At 35.1% G+C, this 26,668-nt stretch overlaps 1 protein-coding gene across 4 annotated transcripts in view; it reads left to right on the forward strand.

Annotated features, from left to right (window-relative positions):
• The first annotated feature begins 3,649 nt into the window (after positions 1–3,649).
• The window catches only part of LOC131069487 (E3 ubiquitin-protein ligase RKP), a 103,640-nt gene continuing 80,621 nt past the window's right edge, over positions 3,650–26,668 (forward strand). The window contains exons 1-2 of one of the 4 annotated variants that reach the window (XM_058004946.2): positions 3,650–4,033; positions 4,268–6,158. In XM_058004946.2, coding sequence (XP_057860929.2) covers positions 4,641–6,158 — 1,518 coding nt within the window. In that variant the 5' untranslated portion in view covers positions 3,650–4,033; positions 4,268–4,640. The remainder of the gene's footprint in view (positions 4,034–4,267; positions 6,159–26,668) is intronic. The other 3 variants (XM_058004945.2, XM_058004943.2, XM_058004944.2) reach the window with 3 other exon arrangements.

Here is a 26,668-nt window from a genome sequence, read left to right on the forward strand (position 1 = left end):
TCGGGAACATCCCTATTGTTTGGCTGAGGGTGCTTGCTAACCCTCGTCATTTGCTCTTAAGTTTGAGGCTATAGCCTAGTTAGTGTGGCTAACATGATTTGTATTGATTATATCTTAAGTGTCTGGATGGTTCTTTCTACATGTGGTAGTGCTAGTGTTTGACTAGCTTTTGTTAGCTCAGTTGTGTTTGGGCTGCTGGTTTTCATGCTTTATTCTCTATGGCAGCGATGTACTACGAGTTCAAGATCCTGGTAAAATCTGAGGGTTTCGGGTCCCTTCAAAACTTGTTGTAAGGGGTTTCTGGTCCCCTCAAAACCCATTTTTCCTATAATAAAAAAAACATTTCAATTTAAAATTAAACTACGATATATAAAATCCTAAATCTGTTTAAAAAACATATTATACATTATTAGGTTTAATTAATTACCTTTCAATCTATGAATGAATTGTTTGAAGTTTTATGATCGGGAAATAGATAGATTGTATATTAATTTTTATAAAAAAATATTAAAATCAATTTTTTATATTTGATTTTAAAAAAATTATAAATTGATGTATTCTTTTATAAAAGTATTTTAATTTGAATAATATATTTTAAATTATTATATACTTATATAAACCTAACAAAAAGATAAAATAAAATTTTAAATGCTTATTAAAAAATATATTCTACAACTTTGGATTATATCATATTTTTATTCTATCTTTTCTTTAAATTAAGAATATTATTAATTTATTAATAAATATATAATCATTTTCTAAATAATAAAAATAAATTACATTTTATGATTTATTATTTAAATTGTTAATCACAATTTTTAAATAGTCTTAGATAATTAATTATGTACCTCAATATCATCACTACTTGCACCTTACCAAAATTGAGAATTTAGTATTAGGATAATTATTTTTATTTTGTGTTTACAATATTTGCAGAGACTTATCAAATGATTTCCAAATAAATATTAATTTAGCTTTTTATTTATTTAAAAAAAAAACAAAAAATGATTATTATTATTATTATTTTTATTATGATTCTATCAACATTTTTGTACAAAATATTAGCTATTCGTGGAAAAATTGAATTCAATATAGTTAGCTTCTTAAGGCAATTGAGTTCATTCATGTGATAAACAACAACAATAATAAAGAATTAAATATTTATAAAACAAATTGGTTTGCGATATTTACACATTATATCATGCTCCATATTTTACAAAAATATCTATTTTTTGTTTGACCTATATTTTATGTTCAATTGTATTCTATATTTTTATGATTCTTTGTTGAAGTATATTTTATGTATATTATTTTTTGGGAAAAATAATCTAATAATCTAAATATAATAAAATATTATGTAGGTTTAAACTTTGGTCTAGCGTTATCAAATTTTAATATAATTTAATAAATACAATTAAGATTATGCCAAGGTAATGATTTACTTAGGGTTAAATAATTTGAATTTTATATATTACATTAAATTTTGTGTTTACCTTTTTAATCATGTAGAGCTATCAACAATGGTAGCATTATTAGAATTGGCAAGATATTTAGCTTGTTTTTTGTTGAATTATACTTTCAGGTTATGGCAAACTGAAGAACATCTCAAGAGGTTATTACCATTCCACTATTACAAATTTTCCTTTTGCAAAATTCTACTCTAGGTCATGACAAAATCAACTACAACGAGCAATCTAAATTCAATACAATCAGTCTCTTAAGGTAACCATGTTCATAAAATAAAAAAATTCAGGCTTAAAATGTCTCTAATTTTCTTGCTAGATATAATCGCCTATTGCTACAAGCTATATAATTGCTTCAAAAAATTAATCGTCTTGCTATGCAGGTCTCCTTGAACTACAATATAGCCCATAACAAATCTACTCAATGTATATCTACTCGCCCAACACTCTCCTTCAAAAGATACTTCAAGATGGAACACAATCCCTACACAAATATATGTAAAAAAAGAGGAAGCTTGATAACTACAACTATGTCTCCAAGAAATGAAGGTACATGCAACTATTTGTCATCTCTCTCCTAGATGTCTCCCAATTATTCTTAGAACATGATTTCCATGTTACATATGTCTCTTTTGCAGAAAACTACTTCGGGCCATGGCAAAATCAAATACAACAAGGCAATATCAAGAATCAAACATACATATCAATAAACAACATCGACTACACTCCACTCAAAGATACAAATACATCATATTGCTCTTATACCACAAAAAAATCATCCATGAATCCACTTGGGTAATCGTTTTCAGGCATTATTAAGTGGTTTTGTACTATAAAAACACTTTCATAGTATTTTCACTTAAATTATATTACAACAACTTACATTTCTTGTAGTTTACCCTCTACTTCAACGTAATACCAAATTATATCTTGCTATTGGTGTAACCACTGCACCTTGTTGAGGTGCAAGCGCTAGTTTATATAATACATTTAATTTATCTCTCCATCACTTTATCTCTCTATTTACCCTCTTCCTCTTCCTCTTTGTCTCTCTCTCCCTCTTCACATTTCTCTCTCTATCTTTCTCCCCTATCTCTATCTCCTTACATCTCTATGCATCTCTCTCTCTCTCTCTCTCTCTCTCTCTCTCTCTCTCTCTTTATCCCCTTTCCTCTCCCTCCCTCTCTACCTATTCATATATCTATCTCCCCCTCCACCTATTGCAAAAATAACATGATCATGTTGGTAATGGAACCTAGTTATCTTTCTGATTCAAAGGTTTTTTTTAAGTCATGTTTGGATCCCTATAACTAGATGCATAGTTCATTTTAAGCTTCCACTTCTTGATTGAGACCTTGGTTGCACGAACAACATCAATTTTTAAATGACCTACCAGTTGAACTTATGCATTGAACAAATGTATACAAAATACACCAAAATTTTCTGTAATTGACCTTCCAAACCTCTTCAGTGTTGCTAGTATATTTATCTTTCTAAATATTAAACCTTTCATTCTAAATTTATATGTCACTAAAACATTTCAATTATATCACTTAAACCTTAACTCTTTATGAGATTTAAACTCTTAGCTCTCTTTCATGTAAGGCTGTATTTATTTCCTTTGTATGCCGAAATAGACTGAGCCAGTGTATTATTAATCTCCTTATTTTCTGTTATGCAAATAAAAAATTAATTCACCTTTGTATTTAATCTCCATGTTTTGTGCTATGCGAATAAAATGGAGAAGATAGTTATGATTTCAATTTAGATTGTGCCTCGCACGCTAAAGTCCGAAACAAAAATGGCTAAAAAACCGTTCGCATATAAAGCTGCTTATGAAACAAAAAAAGTTAATTACCTATGACGTTACATTAAAAAATTATTAGTTTCTTATAATTTTGTTTAAAAATAGATTTTATCATAGTGGATTCGTAAATTCAGTGTATAAAAGACAAATTATTTTGATAAATCAAATTATCATAAAATATTTTTCTATAATTAAAAAGTATATATACTATACAAAAATTAAATTTTATAGTAAAATTAAAAAATACTAAATTGCAATTGATCTAAATAAATTTTTTTCTCATTAAACATGAAACTAAAAATTCATTGCAATAGCGGTAACATTGCTGTTTAATAGAGAGCCTATGGATGACTCTAGCATTTCCGTTTTCATACCTACACAAAGCAGTAGATGCAACACGTAGACGGGAGTTATGCACCTCCATCTGGCGGTGCTTTTCTCCCAATGACCGGCGTCCTTGGAGAGAGTCCTCAGTCCTCCCGTTAACTGGTCCTCTTCTAGCAAAAATTTGGCCTCCCAAATTGAAATATAAAGGAAAAAAGAATGAAAGCACGCGCTGGATGAAAATGGAGAGCACATCAAACCCTAGCTGTTGCTGCACTTTTTCTTTCCTATATTTTTAAACTTATCAATTTGATACCATCAATTCATTTTTATCTGGAATTTTCTTTGTTTTTCTTGATTTACGCCAGCGAAAAATTGTATGTTGGTGGCTGCAATCCGATTCGCCGATTCGACTTTGGTTTAAAGATGATGCACAGAGGTATTTTTGATTCTTACCTTTCTCTCATCGTAGAATCTTTGAAACCTAGAGAGATTGCAATTTTTCCTGCTCATTAAGTCGACCAGCTTGATGAATTTCATTGCATGAGATGATCAAATTCGTTTTGACTTACGAATATGCGTTTCATATCGAATTCTCATTAATTAGGGCTTTCAATGGCAGCCTTGAATAATTTAAACCCTTTTGTCCGAATTTAATTCTTGTGAGGCGCAGGTATTATACTGTGCGTGCTGGATTGACTGCAGGATTTAAAATCACGAGGAAGTCGACCTTTAGAAATTTCAATTTTATGAATTGAGAGCCATGATATGTGGCAACAGGAAAATCCCGGATATACCAAGGTAAATTGCGGGGATTTTGGTATCTAGGTTGTACAACTTCGAACCACTTGATCTTACTGCAAGGCAGAACTTCCGAATCCATTCATCTGGCTGGTATTCGGCAGGTTTAGTTCGACTTCATATGATTTCCCTTTTGCTTAAGTCGGCAAGGATTGATAGTTGGCATAAGCGCAAGCCCGATTAGGGGGAAGATTGGTATTCATAAAAAAACTCAAGATTTCTTATTGTTAAGGAAAGCAGCCTTGATGGGTGAAGAGGGATTTAGTGGGGGGAAATTTCAGCAGCAGCTTGGTCACTCTGCATGTTCAGGTTTAGCCATAGTTTTATCCAACGAGAATGATAAGGACAACGAAAGGCGTGAACTTGAAAGAACTCTAGGCCATATATTTGAGGTGCCGGGGAATTCCTTGCTCACAATGGGAGGTAATGTCTTTGATGTTAATTCAACACGGTCAATTTTGAAAGCCAAGTTGAAGCAATTATACAGGTCAACAACAAGCGCAGATTTCAACCCATGGGATGGTGTCTCTATTTTGGATAATGGTTTTGGTAAGAACATTGTTGCAATGGACGATAAAAGTGCTTCTGGCGATATAAGATTTTTAAATCGTTTTTTGCTTATTGAAAGCCAGGCAATGTTCAGCAGTGCTCGTGCTAATGCATGCGTGTTGAAAGGAAAGTGGATGTATGAAGTGACTTTAGAGACTGCTGGAATTCAGCAACTTGGCTGGGCAACTCTTACATGTCCGTTCACTCATCGTGAAGGTGTTGGAGATGATGAGGATTCGTATGCTTATGATGGTAGACGAATCAGAAAGTGGAACAAAGACTATGAGACATACGGGCATTTGTGGGTTGTGGGTGATGTTATAGGATGCTGTATAAATCTGGATGCAAGTGAAATTTCATTTTACAGAAATGGTGTCCCACTTGGCGTTGCTTTTGATGGACTAAGGAAGTTGGACCCGGGGTTTGGATATTTCCCTGCGATTTCCTTGTCTCAAGGTGAACGGTGTGATTTAAATTTTGGTTCAAGGCCTTTCAAATACCCTATCGCAGATTTTCTTCCAATCCAAGTACCACCCAAGGTGAAGGATGGAGAGGATGTGGCAAGTCTCTCAGAAATTGCTTCCTACCTGCTAAGATGTTTACTTAGGCTTGTTAAATTGCGTAGCCACTATCCAAGCACTTCCACTTTAGTGGAAAAGCTGAGAAGATTGAAGAGATTTACTCTACAGGAAGAACTATTGATTCCCATTGGAAAAGAAATTTGCCAACATTTTTTCTGTTTGTTGGATGGTGATCCGGGAGTTAAAGAGCATCTGGTTTGGGGTGCTTTGGTTCCATTTATGATGGAAACCTTTGGAACACAAGCACCACATGATGGGGCAAGTTTGGATAGGGTCATGGACCTTTTTTTATCGTTTCCTGAATTTAATGAACTAATTATACCAATTATGCAGGCACTTGCTCATAGCTGCAAAACATCAGCGATTATTCTTGTAGACTGTCCATGTACCGGATCTTATCCATATTTGGCCCTTGCCTGCCATCTTCTCAGACGTGAGGAAATAATGATGCATTGGTGGCAGTCTGCAGATTTTGAGTCATCAATGGAAGGATTGCTGTCAAGGAAAGGTCCAAATAAACAGGATTTGCAGGGTTTGATGCCAAGTGTTTGGTGGCCTGGGTCTCGTGAAGATGTTGCTTCAGAGAGGAATATGAGACAGACAACTTTGGCATTATCAAGGGCTATATGTAAGGTGCGCATTACCTTTAACTTACAAGGAGTTTTCTTTGTCTATTTAAACTATTGATTCATCTAAATTCTATCTGAGCATTAGACAGAGATCATAAATTTTTATAAGCTGTTCAAATACAGATAATGTAGTATGGTATGGATGTTTCAATCAAAAGCAAATTGGTTTCATGCCTAGTGTACTTGTTGGATAATTTTATGAAGATAATAATAGGATTTAGTTGTTGTTTACTTAACTGGATGCTCCTGATTCTCTCCCATTGTGGGTATGGGTGATGCAATGCTGCTATGTTGACCCATGTGTGAATCCACCTTTTGGGTAATGACTTAGCTGCCTGCAATGCTTTACGGATTCAAACAGAAAAAGTATCAACTTTCACCTAGATGCCATATCACATATGGGGCAACTAATGTGACAATGAAACTGGGGAACCATTACAAATATATTTGGACATTTTATCTTGCAATAGCATATTATCTTACAAAATGTTAATGGAAATATGATGTATAGATTTAAATACAAGAAACAATGTCTAAAACATGAGGATGTAACATATAAATTCAACAACTCTTAGATGTCAATGCTTAATTTATCTATTTAATTGTAAGTAACTTGCACCCTAAGAGGATATCAATAAGTGTGGTCATATTTGCACATTGATTGATAATCAAACTTGTAACTACCTTAGTGGATGGTCCCATCATTAGTGAAGAGATTGTCATATGCACCTTTGCACCTAATTAGTAATCTTAAAGAAGATAAGCATGCACCTGAATGATAGCTCACTTATTTTATATGTTCTTCAGCCAATCGTACAGCTTATGTTAAACATTTACTAAGACCAGTACACAATTTGGATCCAAGCTTACCCAAGTAGAATATTTTTGCTAAAAGCTAGCCCAAACTTGCTTGTTAACTAGTTTTTCTTGTTTTGTTCACCATTATAGTGTAGTCTATTGTAATGTCCCCACTTTGATTGCATAGTGAGAGTGTGAAAGAAATGAGAGTGTGCACCATGAATTTTGAAATATGGATTAGTCTTAGTATTTTTGACATCGACAATTAGATTGCGTAATGCAAAGTGCATTGCTACATAGTTCAACTTCGAAGTTTGAAACTCAAAAGTAATTACAAACTGCAAAATATTTTATGTCCCCAATCAGGCATTCATAGGAAATTGACAATTTTATAGATCTTTCTGATTGCAATATCTGAATTACACACTGAAACTCATCAATCTTTTGCTGATGTCTTCATTCCTTATTGGTAGTTCTTAAAATGCAGCCTAAGCAATGATAGATCCTGATAAAGAAGAAAATAATATAACAGCCAATACCATAATATGACAGCATTAAATCCCACCCATAGTTTTCTGGTAAATTTTAATGCAATGGGAGTAGTATCAACGTTGTTGCTATAATCTATGTGATTCTTTGTAATGTGACAGCAGACAACATTCAGAAATTCAGGTAGATCAGTTGACAAGAAAATATTAGTTTAACACTACCAAAAAGTAATGTAGACAATAAAATTGTGTGTGTCAGAGCCTGTCCCTTCTTGCTGTGATTTCCCTTTTTTGTTATATTTATGCTAACCGAGACAAAAGCTGGCAGCACTGGGTGCACCTTCCTCTCAATGGTTTTGGCTTATGGTAATCAATTTACAATTCCTAGCATATACAGCCTACTAATATATGTGATTCCTTATCAAATAACACCAATCGCCATGCTTGCTAATTTTATATAATATCTTCAAGGAAGCAAGAAATTACCAATTTAAATCTTTATTAAACTGCAATCTCTTCCAAGGCAGCTCCACTGAAATCTACCAAGTTCAAAGGTCCCTAGACCTGTGATTAATCTGAGTCAGCAGCCAATTAGACAATTGCTGTGGTCGACCACTTCTGCTTATTGTACTACTGCAATTTCCAGTAAGGCGGTGCAACAGGTAGTGAAATTGTTGGTTCATACTTATCTGGAAATTTATTGCAAACTGGATATTGATTGGTTTTGTACAATGGTGATCTCTGTCTGAAATCACTCCAAGGAATTGTTGCTTTTCATCTCCAATTCCAGACCTAGAGGGTTTTCATTGTCAAGTTAATTGAACTGAACTTTCGTGCTCCACAAGGAGTAGAAATTAGATAATAAAATGTCTTCTTCGCCCCACTCAATCGGTCCTATAGTTCCCACATTGATTGGTTTTGTACAATGGCGATCTCTGTCTGAAATCACTCCAAGGAATTGTTGCTTTTCATCTCCAATTCCAGACCTAGAGGGTTTTCATTGTCAAGTTAATTGAACTGAACTTTCGTGCTCCACAAGGAGTAGAAATTAGATAATAAAATGTCTTCTTCGCCCCACTCAATCGGCCCTATAGTTCCCACCCACCCTAGCAACTATAATTTCTTAGTCAGTCTACCTCTGCCATTAATCAGCCTGCTAGAATAAGGGGGGCTGGGGATTCTAGTGCCGACCCATGACCTAAACTCTCATGAAGGAGTCCAGGTTACGGGCTTAACCTCCTAATTTCCCATATCCATTCTCAATGCAAGGGGGGAGTTCCTAATTTTAGTGCGTTCCTAATTTATCACCCTGCAAAATAGTTAAGAGGAAGATATAACTGTTTCTGTTAAATAGAATTTCCCTTCAAAAGACATAACTCTTCAAATGACCCATGATTATTTGAAAGGAATTATAATTTAAAATAAACTTTAATTACAAGAGGCCTATCTTCAATATTTTTTTTTTAATTGTTTTTGCTTTATTATAATTTTGCAATATAACTTAAGTGCACCTTTTTGTGACTTTATGACCTTATTTGTTGAGAGGTGCTTGGGCTTTTCTTGGTTTAATTTTTAAGAGGGGACATTACAAATACAAATGCCAAACTCCAAACGAAAAGTAACACAAAGTACGATCCTCTAGGGAGTTGCAGATTGTGATGACGAGGCTCCAATGGTCATGCCCTTCCTAATTTAATTCAATTGCTCTTCATCAAATACCTTGGCCTCCCTCAAGAGAGAGCTTTTCCTCGTAAAAAGTGGATCCTCTTGATACGTGATCCGTTTTGAATCTTTAGAATGCCCTAACCCTAACCATCCATAACTACATGCTGAAAAGGGCTTAGGCAAGCTTTTTTATTTATTTTTTATTTTTTAAAAGATTATATTTATATATAAAATACACCTTGCACAACACTCTAGACCTTCGCTTATGTAGCAACCATGAAACATCTTAGGCAACAAAATTGATTTGTGTAGCATCAACTTTCACAACAATTCAAGTAACCTTGACATTGTTGCACAAGGTGTTTGTGTTGCTGCACAGGTCAAAATTGCTGCATAAGTTGTTTGGGTTGCTGTGCAAGCTGATGTTGCTGCATAAAACCCAAGTTCCAGGTTGGTGTGCATGTTGTGTTTACATATATGCATAAAAAGAATTAAAAAAAATTCACCCTAAGTTATTGTTTTCTGCATGTGTTGGTGAATTGAGTTGGGGCAAAAGTTCAGGGTTCACAGATAGGGTTAAGGCATACTAAAGCATTAAAAACCCTAATCCTAAACCATGTTAGCATTTTAATTGTCTTGTTCAGGACAACACAAAATCAAACAATGTGTAAGGTAGAATCATTCCTCAGATTTGAAAGAGAAGCTCCCTTTTTCAGTTGAAGTTAATCAAATGATAATTTTTCCTCATGTGAAAAATTAGAACAAACCTAAAACTACTAGGATCTCTTTGAGCATGCACTACAAACTTATTTAAAGGAAAACTAACTATGTGTTATTAGGGTGGGCACAAGGCTATTCAACACTTCTACACAATACAAGAGGTTTTGTGATATTTGCCTAATGGGGAAAACCTAAACAATTAGCAAATGCTCACATTTATCAGCTAAAGCCAAACACTAAATATTGTAAGTAGAACAAATGGATTGAATTGAATTAAAGAGACACATCTGAAAATTCAATCAAGGAATAGCATACTGTTGATGTGTGTTTTACTCACATACGAACACAGAATAAAATACCAAAGTATTTTACCCTCTCTTGAACAAAGTCTCTCAAGTGCTATGCTTAATGGTGAAAACCTAAACAATTAGCAAATGCTCACATTTATCAGCTAAAGCCAAACACTAAAAATTGTAAGTAGAACAAATGGATTGGATTGAATTAAAGAGACACATCTGAAAATTCAATCAAGATATAGTATACTGTTGATGTGTGTTTTACGCACATACGAACACAGGATAAAATACCAAAGTATTTTACCCTCTCTTGAACAAAGTCTCTCAAATGCTATGCTTCGCGATCAAATGAGACAACTCCAAGGTTATGAAATGTCAGGTCTTGACTCGTGGGTAACTCAATGATTTGATGTGATTTTGCTGTTTTCACTTGTGGACTTACATAATTGTTCGATTTGGGGAATCTTCTCATGAATCTGGATTTGGAATAGGTATGCCGATGACTTAAGATTTTGCAATGAAGTTCCTGATTCTAATCTAACAAGGATTTCTAAAAAAGGACAAAAGGAATAGGGTTTAGAAATTTCTATTCTAAAACCTATAATGCAAGAGGCAATGAACAAATTCAATGGAATCCTACTAGGCAAGGTCTCACCATCAAAATGAACAATTTGACGCAAGCTTAGTGCAATCCTCTTAGGTAAAATTCATAAATGTTCAAATCATTACCATCAAACATTGATACCATTCAAAGCAATGCATAACAATGGACATATAACAATTGAAGTTAAGTTCGCATAAAATTCTAGTTGACCACACAAGACACTTACAATCAGCAAGAGGCTAGTGGTACGGATTTAATGGATTCCACACAAATGCATTCAATAACTCTTTCTTTCAATCTAAATACTTGAAAACAAATTCTAATCTAACTTGGAGGCAATGAGAACCACAAATGCATACAACACTTACACAAAAATCACCAAACTTGAATGATTGTTATTCAAATCTGTAGCATGTAGACGACAATTCTAAAAAATCTCTCTCTTACAAATGAGAGGCAATGGGGTTTATATAGAGTCTGAAAAGAAATGAATGGCCAAGATTCAATTTGAATCAAGGGCCAGGATCATGCCAATACAACCCTAAAGTTGCCCTAATTAGGGTTTACATCAAAAAGTGAATCACCAACATGTGTTCCAATGGAATGACGCCTAATCACCATATAGGGAATCTTCTAGAAGATTTCGGCCTACATCCCTCTCTCTAGTAGCATATTCCAAGAATCTAGCCAATACTGAATCTAACTCCTCCATGGAAATGTTGGGGCAAAGTCTCCTGTTGTGCATCAATCACATCCAACGCATCCGAACAAGCATCCAAACTATTCTCCCAATCTGGTATAAGCTTCTGCGAATTATGGACATGGATCAACAGGGAAACCAAATCATCAATTTGATTCTTCTTCAAAGAATCCAACTGGTTGAAGTATATGAACTTCATCTTATCTCTCAATTCTTCTAAGTGTAGACAGTTGGAAGCACTAACATCTACCCCTAACAACTCTTCAATGGATGGAAGGATCTTTGAATTGTATCTCCTAAATTGATCCTTCCATCTCTACACAATCCTTCTGTGCATGCTCGTAAGTAGATTTCCACATGGCCAATGAGCAATACCAACCCTGGAAATCATATCTATCTCCTGCGTGCACAACTCCCTCATGGATCAACGTGGACATAGGAATCTTCTTCAACACTCTAAGGCGGGGAATAGTCTTCTCCTAAATAGGCTGGAACTCATCCCAAACTCCCTCCAAATACTGAATCCTGAATGCAAGCATTGACATTCTGTCGAATGCCTGGACAAATTGAGTAAGGAAATCATCTGCTTGCTTTATTACATTTTTAATCCATTTATCAAACTCTGCATGTGTATTCTTTGCTGCCTCATGATCAAAATGAAGTCCACGATCAAGTGCGATAGGCGAGACAAATGTGGGATCTTCTTGTCTTATCCCTGCAATATACTCCTTAAGTTTGATGTTCTCTTCTTGATACATGTTTTTCTTCTCTATCTCCCTATCCAACCTTGCATTGATTACCCTAATTGTATCACCAAGTTCCTGGAACTCTTGCTCTTTTGTAGTCTGTCCAAGGGCAATCAAAATGATCTGAAAAATCGTAGGAGTAGCCACATCCCTAGTCACATCACCAATTGAGAGAACCACCTATGCAATTTGCATTCCTGTCTCATCTCTAGCTATATTGGAAAGCATCTTAGTCCTCTTTGGTTCTTTCTCTTTATTACTCCTAGCTAAGTAGTCATCAATGGGCTGGGCCTTTGTCATCTTCTTACTTTTTCTCCATGCTCCGTAGCAACCAATTGGGAATGGTGGACATTTCCTTCCCATCATCAAGACACATTTCTCGATCAAGTCCTCGCGATTTCAAGATAACATCATCATCATCCTCCTTGTCCTTGGTCAAATCATAAACATTATTGCCCAAACTAACCTCCAATTGGACAGTGGGAGATCTTGGCTACTCATCATCTTCATGTCGTAATGCTAATGTTGCCGTGGCATGTAGCTCTTGATTATTATCTGGTAAAATCACTGTATTAGAGCATTGTTCAAATTTCTTGCTCTTTTCCGACACATCTACCTCCTTTACTGATGGGGAACTAAGCGGAGACAAAGGAGTGCTAGGCTTTTGCTTCTTTATTTGCTGACCAACTATCTCCTTCCTCTTTGCCTTGGATTCTCGAGGCATATACTTCCTTCATTTAGGAGCATGACTCTCCTCATCTGCATGAATCCTCACATCACTGATTTTTTTTGATCATCTTCAAGAGATGATTCCTTTTGTTTCATTTTCTCATAAGTGAAGATAACGCCCATATCTATCAATTTGTTCATTTGCTTGTCTACCCATTCTCTGGAGAAATCAATGACATCTCTCATAAGCACATTCAAATCTATTACTTTTGGCTGTGACCAATTAGGCAAAAGGATAGATTTCTTCATTTCATTCTCATATTGCGGATGAGTATGATCACTATCATCCACTATTTGATCCGGAATGAGAAAGAGTTCACATTTCCTTATGAAATCCACTGACATCCTGGACCACATCCTGTTCTTCACTACTTGTTCATCCATTAAATTTGCCCAGTAATCCTCAATATCAACCTTGTGTATGAATATTTCTCCCTTGATCCTTTCAACACCCTTATGGAGATCATATCTGTCTCTGCTCTTGTAAGTTCCAAGGCAATAGAATGCAATCTCATCAAATTACTGTACTAGTTGCTGTCGCAATATAGCATACCTCCAAAGTTTTTCCTATCGCAATAGGAAAAGTCATCCCTATTCTATGCTTCCCCTTCTGGATTAAATCAAATTCAAGAAGTTGTCTCACCATCTCAAGTAGGATCATTCTATCTGTAGGATACCTAGGAAGTTTGTATGGTTCGGATCTGAATCTCTGAATACGTATGTGAAGGTGGGAAACTGTATGTACCATGATCCATATTGTTCAAATAACTTCGTTGCTGTAGTGTCCCCTAATTAGTTACACCTTTATTTAACCTAAATCTGGCCAAATCTATAAATAGGTAATTGGATTTAATAGGTGTACCTTTATATACTGTTTTCATGCAACCAAAGTAGAGAACATGTATGAAACAATATTTAAACTGAAATATGAATTATATATTAAATGACATCAAATCTTTTATATTAGTGACTGTTAGAATTATAATTGTTGGATATAATCAGATTATTATATTTCTCAGATGAGATCACATTATTATATAAAAGTCAGTTATTAATCAATTCCTTTAGTCCATTAGTTGGATAGGGTGTCCAATAAACCATCCCTCCTAGGCCCAAGGGTAGAATACAATATCCCCCTTGGCTCCATATGGCAGGTGTTAGGCATCCATCATGGAGTGGCGTACCCAGAGAGGTGTTCTATTGCCGTTCCCCCTCCTCACAACTACCTTCTCCCTTAAAAGCCCAAGAGCAGATGCTTGACCCCTCTTGGCTCCATGTGGCAGGTATCAGGCATCCACTATGGAGTGGCGTACTTAAGAGAGGATCCCTCATTTGCAGTGAATCATTTATTATATTTATTCAATTCATTCCATTTTGACAATCATTTATCATTACATTATATTACACTACATTCGTGCTTTGTGTTGGGTTTTCATCAATGTTTTCTGTTAGTATTACTATGTATCAATATTAACCATTTACTGTCATTATTCCATTACAATCAATTTATTACTTACTATATCATATGAGTTCACAGCATTATAATAACTTGTGTGACTGAATTTTGACTTTATTCTGTATTCTTGGATTTATGCATAGATTTACCTTTAAATGTTATATCTAACAATACTGTGATTTTAAGGCTGTCTGATAAATACATATATAATTTACCCTTCCACTTAATTTAATTTAATTGTCATAAATCTATTTAAGAACACCCACCTTAATTTATATTCAGTAATGCACATCTTTGGACTCTAATACATATATTGAACTGACTGATATGATTTAATGCTGACTCAGAAAATCATAAATTACGTACCTGTTATTGCTCTGACTGCTTTTGCTTATCCCACTGGCTGACTGGGAGGTACCTTTTGTGCTTTCCTCTTATCGTGCTCCTTCCTTATTATCTTCTCCTTATTCTCCACCGTGCCTCTCCTTTTCTATTTTCTTCCCCCTTCCTACTCCTGTGAGAGGTATTGGGCTTCCCTTAAATATGATAAGAGGGCCCCCTTGGGAAGGGACGTGGCTGTAATTAGAGTCACATCCTCCCCCCCTTAATCGCTGCTTATCCCTTTTTGTTATTGTGACTTCGGATTGTCTTTTGATTATCATTCATTTTGTTTTTGTTAACATTCTTTTATCATAGGAAACTCTTATAAATGTCTATTTAGTATATTTTAAAATAGTGTATGATGTAATTAACTACTGATTTGTAATCAGTAAATATTATCATGAATTAGTAATTAGTATATACAACCAATAACTAGTAATTAGTAAATAGTAATCAGTAATTAGTACTGATAAATTATGCATGACCAAACATGAATGTACACAAAAAGGATTATGGATTGGAATTTTAGCCATTGTCTTTACAATTTATGATTTTATTATATTTGGTTTTCATTATGGCATTCATCATTTGGTTTTTTCCCTTTTATATTTCATATTTGAGGGAGTCACAACTCTCCATTCCATGTCTTTTAACCATTCATTTACTTAATTAAATTTTAATAATATTCTCTTATATTTTAATTTTAATATATTTTTTATTCTTGTGCATTATAATTTTATTATTATTATTTACCATTAAATTATATTTCACAGTGGGGACATTACAGTTGCTGCCTTGGACAACCTGTTGTGGATCCAGCCTTGCAACATCCTTGTAATATACATGGTGAAAGCATTGTTCACCCTCCTATAGTCTTCAATTCTATGCATATCAAGTTGTGGATAACATTCACAACTTCTGTATTGTCCTGGTCCATTCCTGACTTCACCTTTGCATATCAATCCCTTTTGTGTGACAAATCTTGCAAGTATGTATACAAGGTAGTAAGTCATGTTGAATGACTTAGTCATCTCCACATTCCTCAATTGAAAATCTAGATTGTCGCTGATAATCTTTGCCCAATTGATCATTGTTCCTCGGGCACAATCTTGGATAAAGTAGAACATCCATCCTCTGAACAAGGCACCCTGAGGCATTCCCATTACTTGGTTGAGTAGGAATATCAAATCACTGTATTCCTCTTTGAAATCTGTACACATGAGTGTCTTCGGCACCTTGGAATGATGTGGCATTGGCTCAGTCATCCACTCCTTGTTCACAATAGTCTTGCATGCATCTGCCTTCAATTTGTATTTCGCTTCATATTCATCCTTCGTTCTTTCTTTCATATCTGCACTGTGAGGAATTCCAAACACTTCTGTAATTGCATCTTCAGCAAGGTAGGCAATGGTTAGCCCCTTGGGAGTCCGGATCATAATGCCTTGCGCATTCCAGAACAAGCTCACTGCACTGTATAGACTAGGGAAACCCAACGGCGTGATATATGCCACTCCTCATGATATTGGCGTATATAGGAGAAACAAGTTGCTTCTTCGCTCTGAACATCCTAGACCGCATCCGCTCCATATTCAGAAATAACATGTTTGTGTTTGTGATTCCTTCCCATTGGGAGGACAATTGGGAATCCAGATAGAATTTCTCTTGAACTATCTTTAACTGCTCCTTGCGAGCTCCAATCCCAGTTTTAGACATGGTACCTGTATGAAACTCGAAGTCAATAACTTGGAAAATTATCCGAATAGCCTATTTTCAGAATTGAATAAGTTCTTGATTTTTTGTAATCTAGACAAATATGGGAATGAAAATCTGAAATTCTATCTACATTCTTCACAAATTCTGAAAATAGAATGAAATTGACAAGAATAAGGTCTAAAACCCTCATAAAACACTAAGGAAACATCCATTTTTAGACTTATATGAGGTCTGATATAAAAGGTAAGTCTGAAGACACTTTGTATACTCAGAAAATTATCAAAATTAGGGTCGAAGGAGTCTACCAAAGATCAAATTTCACTTGGCAATGGTAAACAAAGCTCCGATTTTCAGTTTTCTAAGTCTGAAAACACCTCTCTAAGGGCAACAATGGCTGCCCAAAATCTGAGGACAACCTGCAATATTTATAAATCAGTCACTTAAAAGGTTGCTGCTGTGCAGAAACAGTCACATTTGATGAAATTTACCTTCCCAATGTCAAAGTGGTCAAATTTGGGCACAAACAAAGGGCTGGTTAAAAACAATTAAGTCAAAGATAGGTCTGAAAAAGGAGTTTCAGACTTATACCAGCGATGGCACGCTCAGAAAATGCCTCCAAAATGCTCCCAAAATGATTTTTCAATGAAATCGCCTAAGTGGGAGTTGGCTGGGAATGAAAGATTAAGTCAGGAAATTAAGTTTCCAGCCAACAATGGAATTAAGATAGCTCCCAACAATGGTAGAAAGTGCAGGTCTAAGTACACTCACAGCCTTCTAACATCAATGGCACCCAGCAAATTCAAGAAAATCACCCCAAAATATGGAGGAATCCACCTCCCAAACAAAATTGCCAAACTTTCAAGGTGGTGCCACTTCACCAAAAATCGCCCAATGTGTCAAAATGACCACCAAACTTGCTGCAACCTCATCTTCAATGGCAGTGCTAGGTATAGCTGGGCAAAAATTGCCCTTTAACTTGCATCTCCAGCTCAAATGGTGTCCAATACTTAACTAAAATCGCATAGCTTGAAAAAACTCTTCAATCAGCCACTTAGCTGCCTTCAATCAATCACATCAACAAATATAATAATATTTTAATGCTGGGTAGGCTCTTTTAAACTTGTTTTCACCTGGATGTTTCACCACACAAGCAATGTGGGATAAAACATTGCCTTTATAGCCTGCTTGAGAAAATCGATTTGCATCTAGAAAAATAATAATTATTAAATGATTGTTGCAAACCATTAAATAATTGTTTTTATAATTAAATAATTGTTGTCAAATGCAAAAAAAATTAAATTTGGGCCCATGTGTATTAAATTTTTCACTTTCACCAAAATTGAGCCAATTGGGGGAAATCGCCCCATTTTTGGATAAAAATCCAAATGAAAAATTCATCAAAAAACCTCTTTATAGCTCTTGGGGGAAAAATGACCTCTATTGGGATAAAATTCTTGATCAAAAATCATCAAACTCGTCAAAAATGCCTCTAGGGGAAAATCGATTCCCATTTGGACTCCAAAAATCACTTCATTTTCCTCATTAAGTCCAAAAATTCACTTTTGGGGAAAATCGATACCCATTTGGATGATTATCTAGATCAAAAATTGATCAAAAATCATACTTGGGGAAGTTTGCCATTCATCAGGAAAATCATCCGCACAAAAATCCATCAAATTTAATCATAAATTGACTTAGGGGAAAATCGTCCTTCATTTGGATAGGAAATTCCGTCTAGATAAAGTTCATTTGCACTCCAGGGGAAAAACGTGGGTCATCAGGAATATTTCCAACACTTAGTCAAAATTTTAGCCTCTTGGTGGAAAATCGCCCTCCATCAGGATTTTGAGTGGGGGAAAATCATGGGTCATCAGAAATTTTGAGGAAAGGCATCCCTCATCAGGATTTTTGACCTTTAGACCATTAAAACATGGATTTTCATCGGGAATTGAATGATTTTTCCACTCAAAAACGTCTAGACACTTCAAATTTCATCTTTACGCAGCGGAACTTTGCCAATTTATCAAAATTTGAGCAAGAAAATAGGAATTTTCTTGCGATAAAGTGCAAATTTGACTTGAATTACCCCCTAGGAGCAAGAAAATAACCCCTAAAGGACCTCTTAATGCTCGGGCACAAATATCTCCGACTTAGACATTTTAAACTCAATCACACACAAAAGCCTATACTTAGACAAAATTAGGATCACCTATACATCTAACATTTATATGCACTCGATCCTATTTGAAAACTCAAAAAACCCTAATAGCACTTGGCATGATCACATTTCAAAATTCGAGACTTGGGCACTTAGAAGCTCAAAATTGCCATCTACCACCAAAACCCTAAACTAACAAGACGCGGAAAGCAAGAAAGAGGGGGGTCCCCATTTGCAATGGGGCGATGTGTGAAAAGGTCACAAAATGTACAAAGGTGCAATCACCAACTTTAAGGAAAGTTGCCTAGACAAAGTTTGCAAAGTCAATAAGTGACTCAATTTACATAGGCACACATACATAAAAATTCACAATTAAACCTTGAAGAACACTTTAAGCAAGAAGTAGACATGCCAAATTCTATTCAAAATCCAAGTGCTATTTATAAGTGCTTACAATATTTTGTTTGCTATTTATTTAAGACAAATAAGGAAAAAACATATTGAAGTTTCTATGCTATCAATAGTTTGTTTGCATTCATAGATTGTCATCTAAAAATAGGATGCCTTTGAATAGATCCTCTAAAAGATCATCTCAAAACAGCTGTCATTTAATAATAGCATCTGCCAAAATTAGTTGTGGCAAAAATGACACTATTTAATAAAAGTAGCAGTGTGAAGGGTTGTCTTTGTCATTCTGTTTTTAGAGGAAAGGAAATGATACCACGTTAGAAAGACGAGAATTAGGAAAACACTCTCACCCTGCTAATAATCAACCAAGATTATATCTGAAACTCAAAATTAGAATAACTAAAACCTGAAACTCTTTATATCTATCCAAAGAGGCTTCAAATAAGCTTGACAAGAATATAAATTTATTGAAATTCTCTCTATATGGATAAGCTCCTCGAAAAACTGCTCTTGAAGAGAGATTACACCTCTTGGATAATTTCCTCTTACTCCCATATGAAGAATTGATAGGAGGAAGGCCTAATTTATAGAATTTTTAAGGTAAACCTAAAAATATTCCTATTGGCTAGTTTACGTCATGTTGCGATTGATTAGAATGAAGATGTGATAATGATTGGCTTGCTTGCACAACCACTTAAATTTTATAATTACCTAATTTCATAACAAGGAAAATGACTAATCATTTTAACTTTTAAAAAATATGGTTCATTGCGATTAGCATGAGTACACATGAGACCAACTAGATAACAACATAGATATCATCTAGAGGCAACTATGGAAGTCTATGAGTCACGACTTAGATTCTCATATAAGATGTCACTTTGGGGATTTGAATTTGGGTCTCCAAAATGAGAACCCTATGATTTAGCCAATTGAACTCAACCTTTTGGCCTCTTTGACTAATTATTCTAACTTACGAATATTTCCTACCTATGTAAACTTGAGATATAAGCTGTGTGCATGAACTCACCAACACCCTTGGACCCCACTTCCCCCAATGCCCCCCTTGCCCCCTCCCCACTGTAATGTCCCCTTTTATGAATGTAGATGGAATCAAGTATGTTTGTCATTCATTTTGCAGTCTATATTAAAATTACTATTAAATTCTGCTTAAGAATATCATCAGACTTCATTTATTAAGCACATTCTCATGCATATCACCAAGAACAAGGATGTTACTGCCTGTAACTTAATAACTGTTCTGATCTGATCTGATCAATAGTGATGTCACCGGATGCCTTTGATTTCTTTCCTTTAAACCTCTAAATGTGAGAAAGAGGTCACACCTCTTTCTCACATTCTCATGCATATCACCAAGAACAAGGATGTTACTGCCTGTAACTTAATAACTGTTCTGATCTGATCTGATCAATAGTGATGTCACCGGATGCCTTTGATTTCTTTCCTTTAAACCTCTAAATGTGAGAAAGAGGTCACACCTCTTTCTCACATTCTCATGCATATCACCAAGAACAAGGATGTTACTGCCTGTAACTTAATAACTGTTCTGATCTGATCTGATCAATAGTGATGTCACCGGATGCCTTTGATTTCTTTCCTTTAAACCTCTAAATGTGAGAAAGAGGTCACACCTCTTTATCATGCATGCCCTTTGGCAAGAGACACACCCTTTCACCATTAGCACCCTTTGAAAGAGTGCAACTTTTCATTATTTCTGCCCTTTGAAAGGGACACAACCTTTGACAATCAGATCTGCACTTCTTATTTAATTCAGATCTGCACTTCTGATTCTCGAATTATCCCCCTCAAATGAGGTTCTCTTCATCCTTTTATATTTCATGTTTGAGGCAGTCACAACTTTTCATTTCATGCATTTGACTATTCATTAACTTAATTAAAATTGAATTATATTTAATTATATTCTTTTATATTTTAATTTTAATTTTATTATTATCATTTATCATTAAATTGTATTTCAAAGCGGGGACATTACAGCCCGTCCCACTCAAGATTGCTTGTCCTGAAGCAATGATCAATTTAACTAAATTTTCCCTATGCAAGGATTCCTAACTAACCCCTGAAGATTTGTCATCTTAGGACAAGTTCTCTCTCATCAATCGTAATATGTGTCTGGTTGTTTCCTTGAGACAAACAAAGTTGGAATCCTCATTCATTGAGAAAAGGATTAGAAGCATGACACACATGTAAGACCTTAATTGCAATATTCTTTCCTAAATAAACTCATCTTTCCAGGTTAACAAAAAATAGAATTCACGATGATAGAAATCCGTAATCATAAATATTCATGTAGTAGATATGCCCAACATGAAGTATACACATAAAACACGGAGCATACACATGAAAACACGAAGCAGGAACATCCAACTAGGACCAGATCCATCCCTTGGGCCAATCAATCTATCATTTTACCCTTGAGAGGTAGGAGCGTCCAACCAGGACCAAAACCATCTCTCGGAGTAACCAATCCACAAGAGGCAGGAGCATCTAACCAGGACCAAAATCATCTCTTGGGCCAATTCACTTTATCCACAAGAGGCTGGAGCGTCCAACTGGGACCAGAACCATCTCTTCGGCCAATTTACTTTATCCACAAGAGGCAGGAGCGTCCAACCAAGACGAGAACTTCTCTTGGGCCAATTCACTTTATCCACAAGAGGCAGGAGCATCCAACTAGGACCAGAACCATCTCTTGGGCCAATTCACTTTATCCACAAGAGGCAGGAGCATCCAACTAGGACCAAAACCATCTCTTGGGTCCATTTACTTTGTCCACAAGATAATTAATCAATCTCTTTATACAAATCTGCATAAGATAACTCGTTATAAGTTTCTCTTTTCTTGCTGATGTTTTCATTTATCCTTTTTATAGACTCATCAAAAGAGGCAACTTGATGAAGAGACAACCTCTCAAAGGTTGTCTTTTAAGATAATCATAATTTTCTTTATTAAGAACAGAGCATGCCCTTTACTAATTGCTACTCTCATTATCTTAATAAACCTGATGTCTTCATTCAATTTGATTTTCTCTTATAATCGCTGCTAGCTGCTAACTTTCTATTTATTATGAAAGAACTCGCCATCTTTTAATAGGTAATTGTCACTGTTTTATTGTTTATCACTAAAAATGTGTTGTCTTCTAATAAATCTCAATCGATGCTTTATGCTGATTGCCTTAAAGGTCTTTAATAAAATTGCTGCCCTTGTTATTATTTATCTTATCATAAACTGATCACATTCTCTTCTTTTCTTTGTGCTTGATAATTGTTGTGTATATACTGAGAAAGTCAACCAGACTTAATGAAGTAATCGCTGCTTATCTTCTTCGCTGCAAACAATCAAGTAAATCTGTTCTCTGTTCCCTCAGGCTGGCATCAACATGCTCTGATACCACTTGTAATGTCCCCTTTTATGAATGTAGATGGAATCAAGTATGACTGTCATTCACATTGCAGTCTATATTAATATTACTATTAAATTCTGCATAAGAATATCATCAGACTTCATATATTAAGCACATTCCCATGCATATCACCAAGAACAAGGATGTTACTGCCTGTAACTTAATAACAGTTCTTATCTGATCTGATCTGATCAATAGTGATGTCACTGGATGCCTTTGATTCCTTTCCTTTAAACCTCTAAATGTGAGGGAGAGGTCACACTTCTTCATCTTGCATGCCCTTTGGCAAGAGACACACCCTTTCACCATTAGCACCTTTTGAAAGAGTGCATCTGTTCATTATTTCTGCCCTTTGAAAGGGACACAACCTTTCACAATCAGATCTGCACTTCTATTCTCAAATTATCCCCTCAAATGAGGTTCTCTTCTTCCCTTTATAGCTCATGTTTGAGGGAGTTACAACTTTTTATTTCATGCCTTTGACCATTCATTAGCTTAATTAAAATTGAATTATATTTAATTATATTCTTTTATATTTTAATTTTAATTTTATTATTATCATTTATCATTAAATTGTATTTCAAAGCAGGGACATTACACCCACCTAATCTCACAAGTGTGATACAAATTTACTGGGTGCTAACAAGGAGGCTTATTAAATTATCCATGTACAATAATCTCAATTGAGAAGGAAGAACTTACAATATTGCCCCCTAGGACTTTTTTCATACCACAAGTGATACAAAAAAAAGTCTAAAAACTTTTGAGTGCTAACAACAAGGTTTAATAAATTATCCATATTCAATAATCTCAATGGAGATGGAAGAACTTACAATATTGTCCCCTAGGACAATTTTCTTTTGCCTTTGCAATGTTTGAAAATTGGGTGCAGTGAAGATGCCAAAATAAGTGTTTGTTGCTCCTTTGAAGGTCTAGAAAGACAAATGGATGGATTGAAGAGCTGCAAGTTGATGAAGATGGACAAGTATAGGATGTTGATGTAGGTCCACTAGCATTGAGCAACATTCCTTCCCTTAGCAAGAGATATGCAAACAGCTGCATTTGAAAGTCTCCCCACTCCAAATTTGGATAAGAAGAAAGAAAGGAAAAAACATTTGGTATTAGATCAGTGTTCTCTACAAGCAGTGACAAAGAGATCCTAAAAATATGTTGTGGATCAATCACCATCAATGAAGAACCAACAAATGGTGATGGATCTCGTTTGGAGGTCTAGAAAGACGAATAGATGCTCTGAAGAGTTGCTAGTTGATGAAGATGGAGGAGTATAGGATGTTGAAGAAGGTCCACCAGCATTTAACAACATTCCTTTCATTAGCAAGGTATATGCAAAGATCTGCGTTTTGAAAGTCTCCCCACTCCAAAATAGGATAAGAAGAAAGCAATGAAAAAACATTTGGTACTGGATCAATGTTCTCTATAAGTGGTAGCGAAGAGATCCTAGAAATATTTTGTGGATAAATCACCATCAATGAAGAACTAACAAATGGAGGTGGATCACTAAAACAAGGAAGGTCCATCTCAATAGGAATTTCATCATGCACCATCAAAGTGTCTAGAAGAGGATCGACAAGAGGTGGTGTAAAACAAGGACCTCCAAGAAGTGAGGATAATCAATGATCATCCAATTGATATTCTACAAACAGAGGTGATGAAGAATTCTCAATAACATCAATGTGGGTAGTTTCATTAAATAACAAAGCAACATCCTTCAAAATTTGAGGACAATCATTAGTGTGAGATTTACACAAACAAGAATTGGAGAAGTATGGCTCTCTAATGAGAGAATGATCTTGCAAAATAGTGCCAACAGATGCTTTACAATCATCATAAATTGATAAGTGATGAAGTTGTGTGTGAGTCCTCTAGTTCTATTGAAAATTAAAAAAATCTATTTTTGATACAATACCATGCGAATTTGATAGCAAATTTGCATTTCAATGGAAAAAAACTCATTAAAAACAATGTTGCTCTTTTTTAAAAAAGGGCACAAAAAATAGAGCTTTTGGTCAAAAGTTTTGTTCTCCAGAAGTTTGGAGTCCTCACTCGATATTTGGTAAATTGTGGTAAAAAATAAGTCTTGTGAGGGATGTGATTGCTTGTCACATTGAACCTAACCATGGGTCTTCATCAATCCTAAAAAGTTTTTTTTGGATTTGTGCAAAAAATCCCTTAAAAATGAGTTTGAGCTAGCTTGAAGGGTTGTGATGGTTAAATGACTATGAAATTTAAGATTAAAAAAATGGAGAGGTGGTGTGGTTGAAAGAAATCAGATTTGGACTGTTTAGGAATTAGGATGGTGGATGGATGTGGATTTTCATTGGACGAATGCTGGAATTATAGTAGACATTGCTTTAGCAAAGTATTGGTTGTGTTCTTAGAATGGTGTCCTCCTAGGAGGGTGTCTGCTCCTAGTTGTGCTTGTGTCCTTGAAGGGGACTGCAGCATCCACAAAGGGGGCTATGGCTTGTTCTAGGCATCCAGTGTAGACAAAGGGTGCTATTTTGGCCCCATTTATTATCTTATGAATTCTTTTTCAAAACCAAAACGATTTGGAAACTCGATTTTTCTACAATTGAAATAGGGTCTAGGGGTGATTTTTGTGTTATTGAATTTTTATGCTAAAGATCACAAAAGTGATGATTTTTTCATAAAACCCTAGAGACTAAAATCAACTAGTTTGGATTGAGTGGAACACTATCCACAAAGTATCTCATTATAATGACCTATTTTTTCAAAATATGCAATAAAATGAGAAAAGAGGAGACAGAGTCAGCTATAGGAGCAATGAAAGAGAGGGATGGGAAAAAATGTAGTGCCCCGAGCAGTGATTTTTTTCAGGCTTTAGGACTTGTTTCCACACAAAAACTAATCCTAGCTCAGATTTGGCTCCAAGACCATGTAAAGAATGCTCTGATACCATGTCAGAAGTGCCTGACCATGTCAAAAATTATAAAATTTCGGCAGCTCACAACCTTCAGTTATCTGTTATATATTTTCTATTGTAATTCTAGTGTTGTATCTGTTTTGTAGGCTTTATCTTTATTGAGTTTTTATCTTAATTTTTTCTTAGTCCTCCCTTTTGATTCTTGTTTTTCTATGTCATGTCTTTATTCCTCGTTTAAGGAGCTGGTTCTTCAATTTTGGATCATTTTCATTTTTATCGCAATGATAGATCATGGAGTGTGATTCAAAAATGTTGATGCTAAAAAAGCCACACAAATTTTCTCTAGAAGTGTTTACAAATTCATTTACATGGGTTGTGGAAATATCATTTCTTTACTCACAACCTGTTCATAAACAACCAACATATTTGAATCTAGAATTTAGAGTAACCAAAACTTGAAACTATTTAAATGTTTCTGAAGAGGCTTGCAATAAGCATGATAATAATATTAATAGACAAAAACTTCTTACCATATCGACACACTCAAAAAGATGCTCTTGGAGAGAATGCACCTAGATAATTGTGTCTTTCTTTGGTATGAAAAAATGAAAGGAGGAAGGCCTTATAGAATTTCTAAGGTAAACATAGAAATAATCTTTATTGGCTAGTTTACATTACACAACATCACACTTGTGTTATTGGTTAGAATGAAGATGTGATTTTTGATTGGCTTGCGCACAGTTGTAACTTTTTCTAATTCCCAATTTCATAATAAGGAAAGTGACTAATTACTCCAATTGAGGAATATGACTTACCTAAGTAAATTTAAGCTCCAAGATGTGTACATATAATACACCAACAACACACACTTGGACACTCAAATGACACTGTTTTGTGTTTTTGTCATTCAGTTTTGTTGCTCAAGTGGCAAAACACACACCCCAAGGGGGTTGCACTTTTCCAATCTCAAAAACATGACATTAAGTACCTTTGGTGCTTTCTTAAAGGTCCATTACACTTTGCCTTCAAATTCAAAGTTCATTTTAAGTGATTCTCTCTCTAGGCACACCTTTTGGGGTCTTGATGCACTTTTTGATATGTTTTGTTGAGTTTTGACATTTAAGTGAAAAACAACCTTTCGAGTCACTCAATTGACTTTTGTTCTATTTTGTCATTTGTTAAATTTAGGCAAGATGTTAATCTAATTAATTAAATTATAATTAGACTGAGAATAAGCAGAAATAACAATAAAGCACACGACACACGACACAAATACCCTGGGAAAACCTCCCTCTTGGAGGAAAA

This window comes from Cryptomeria japonica, chromosome 11 (genome assembly GCF_030272615.1).
Source record: "Cryptomeria japonica chromosome 11, Sugi_1.0, whole genome shotgun sequence".
NCBI lineage: Eukaryota > Viridiplantae > Streptophyta > Pinopsida > Cupressales > Cupressaceae > Cryptomeria > Cryptomeria japonica.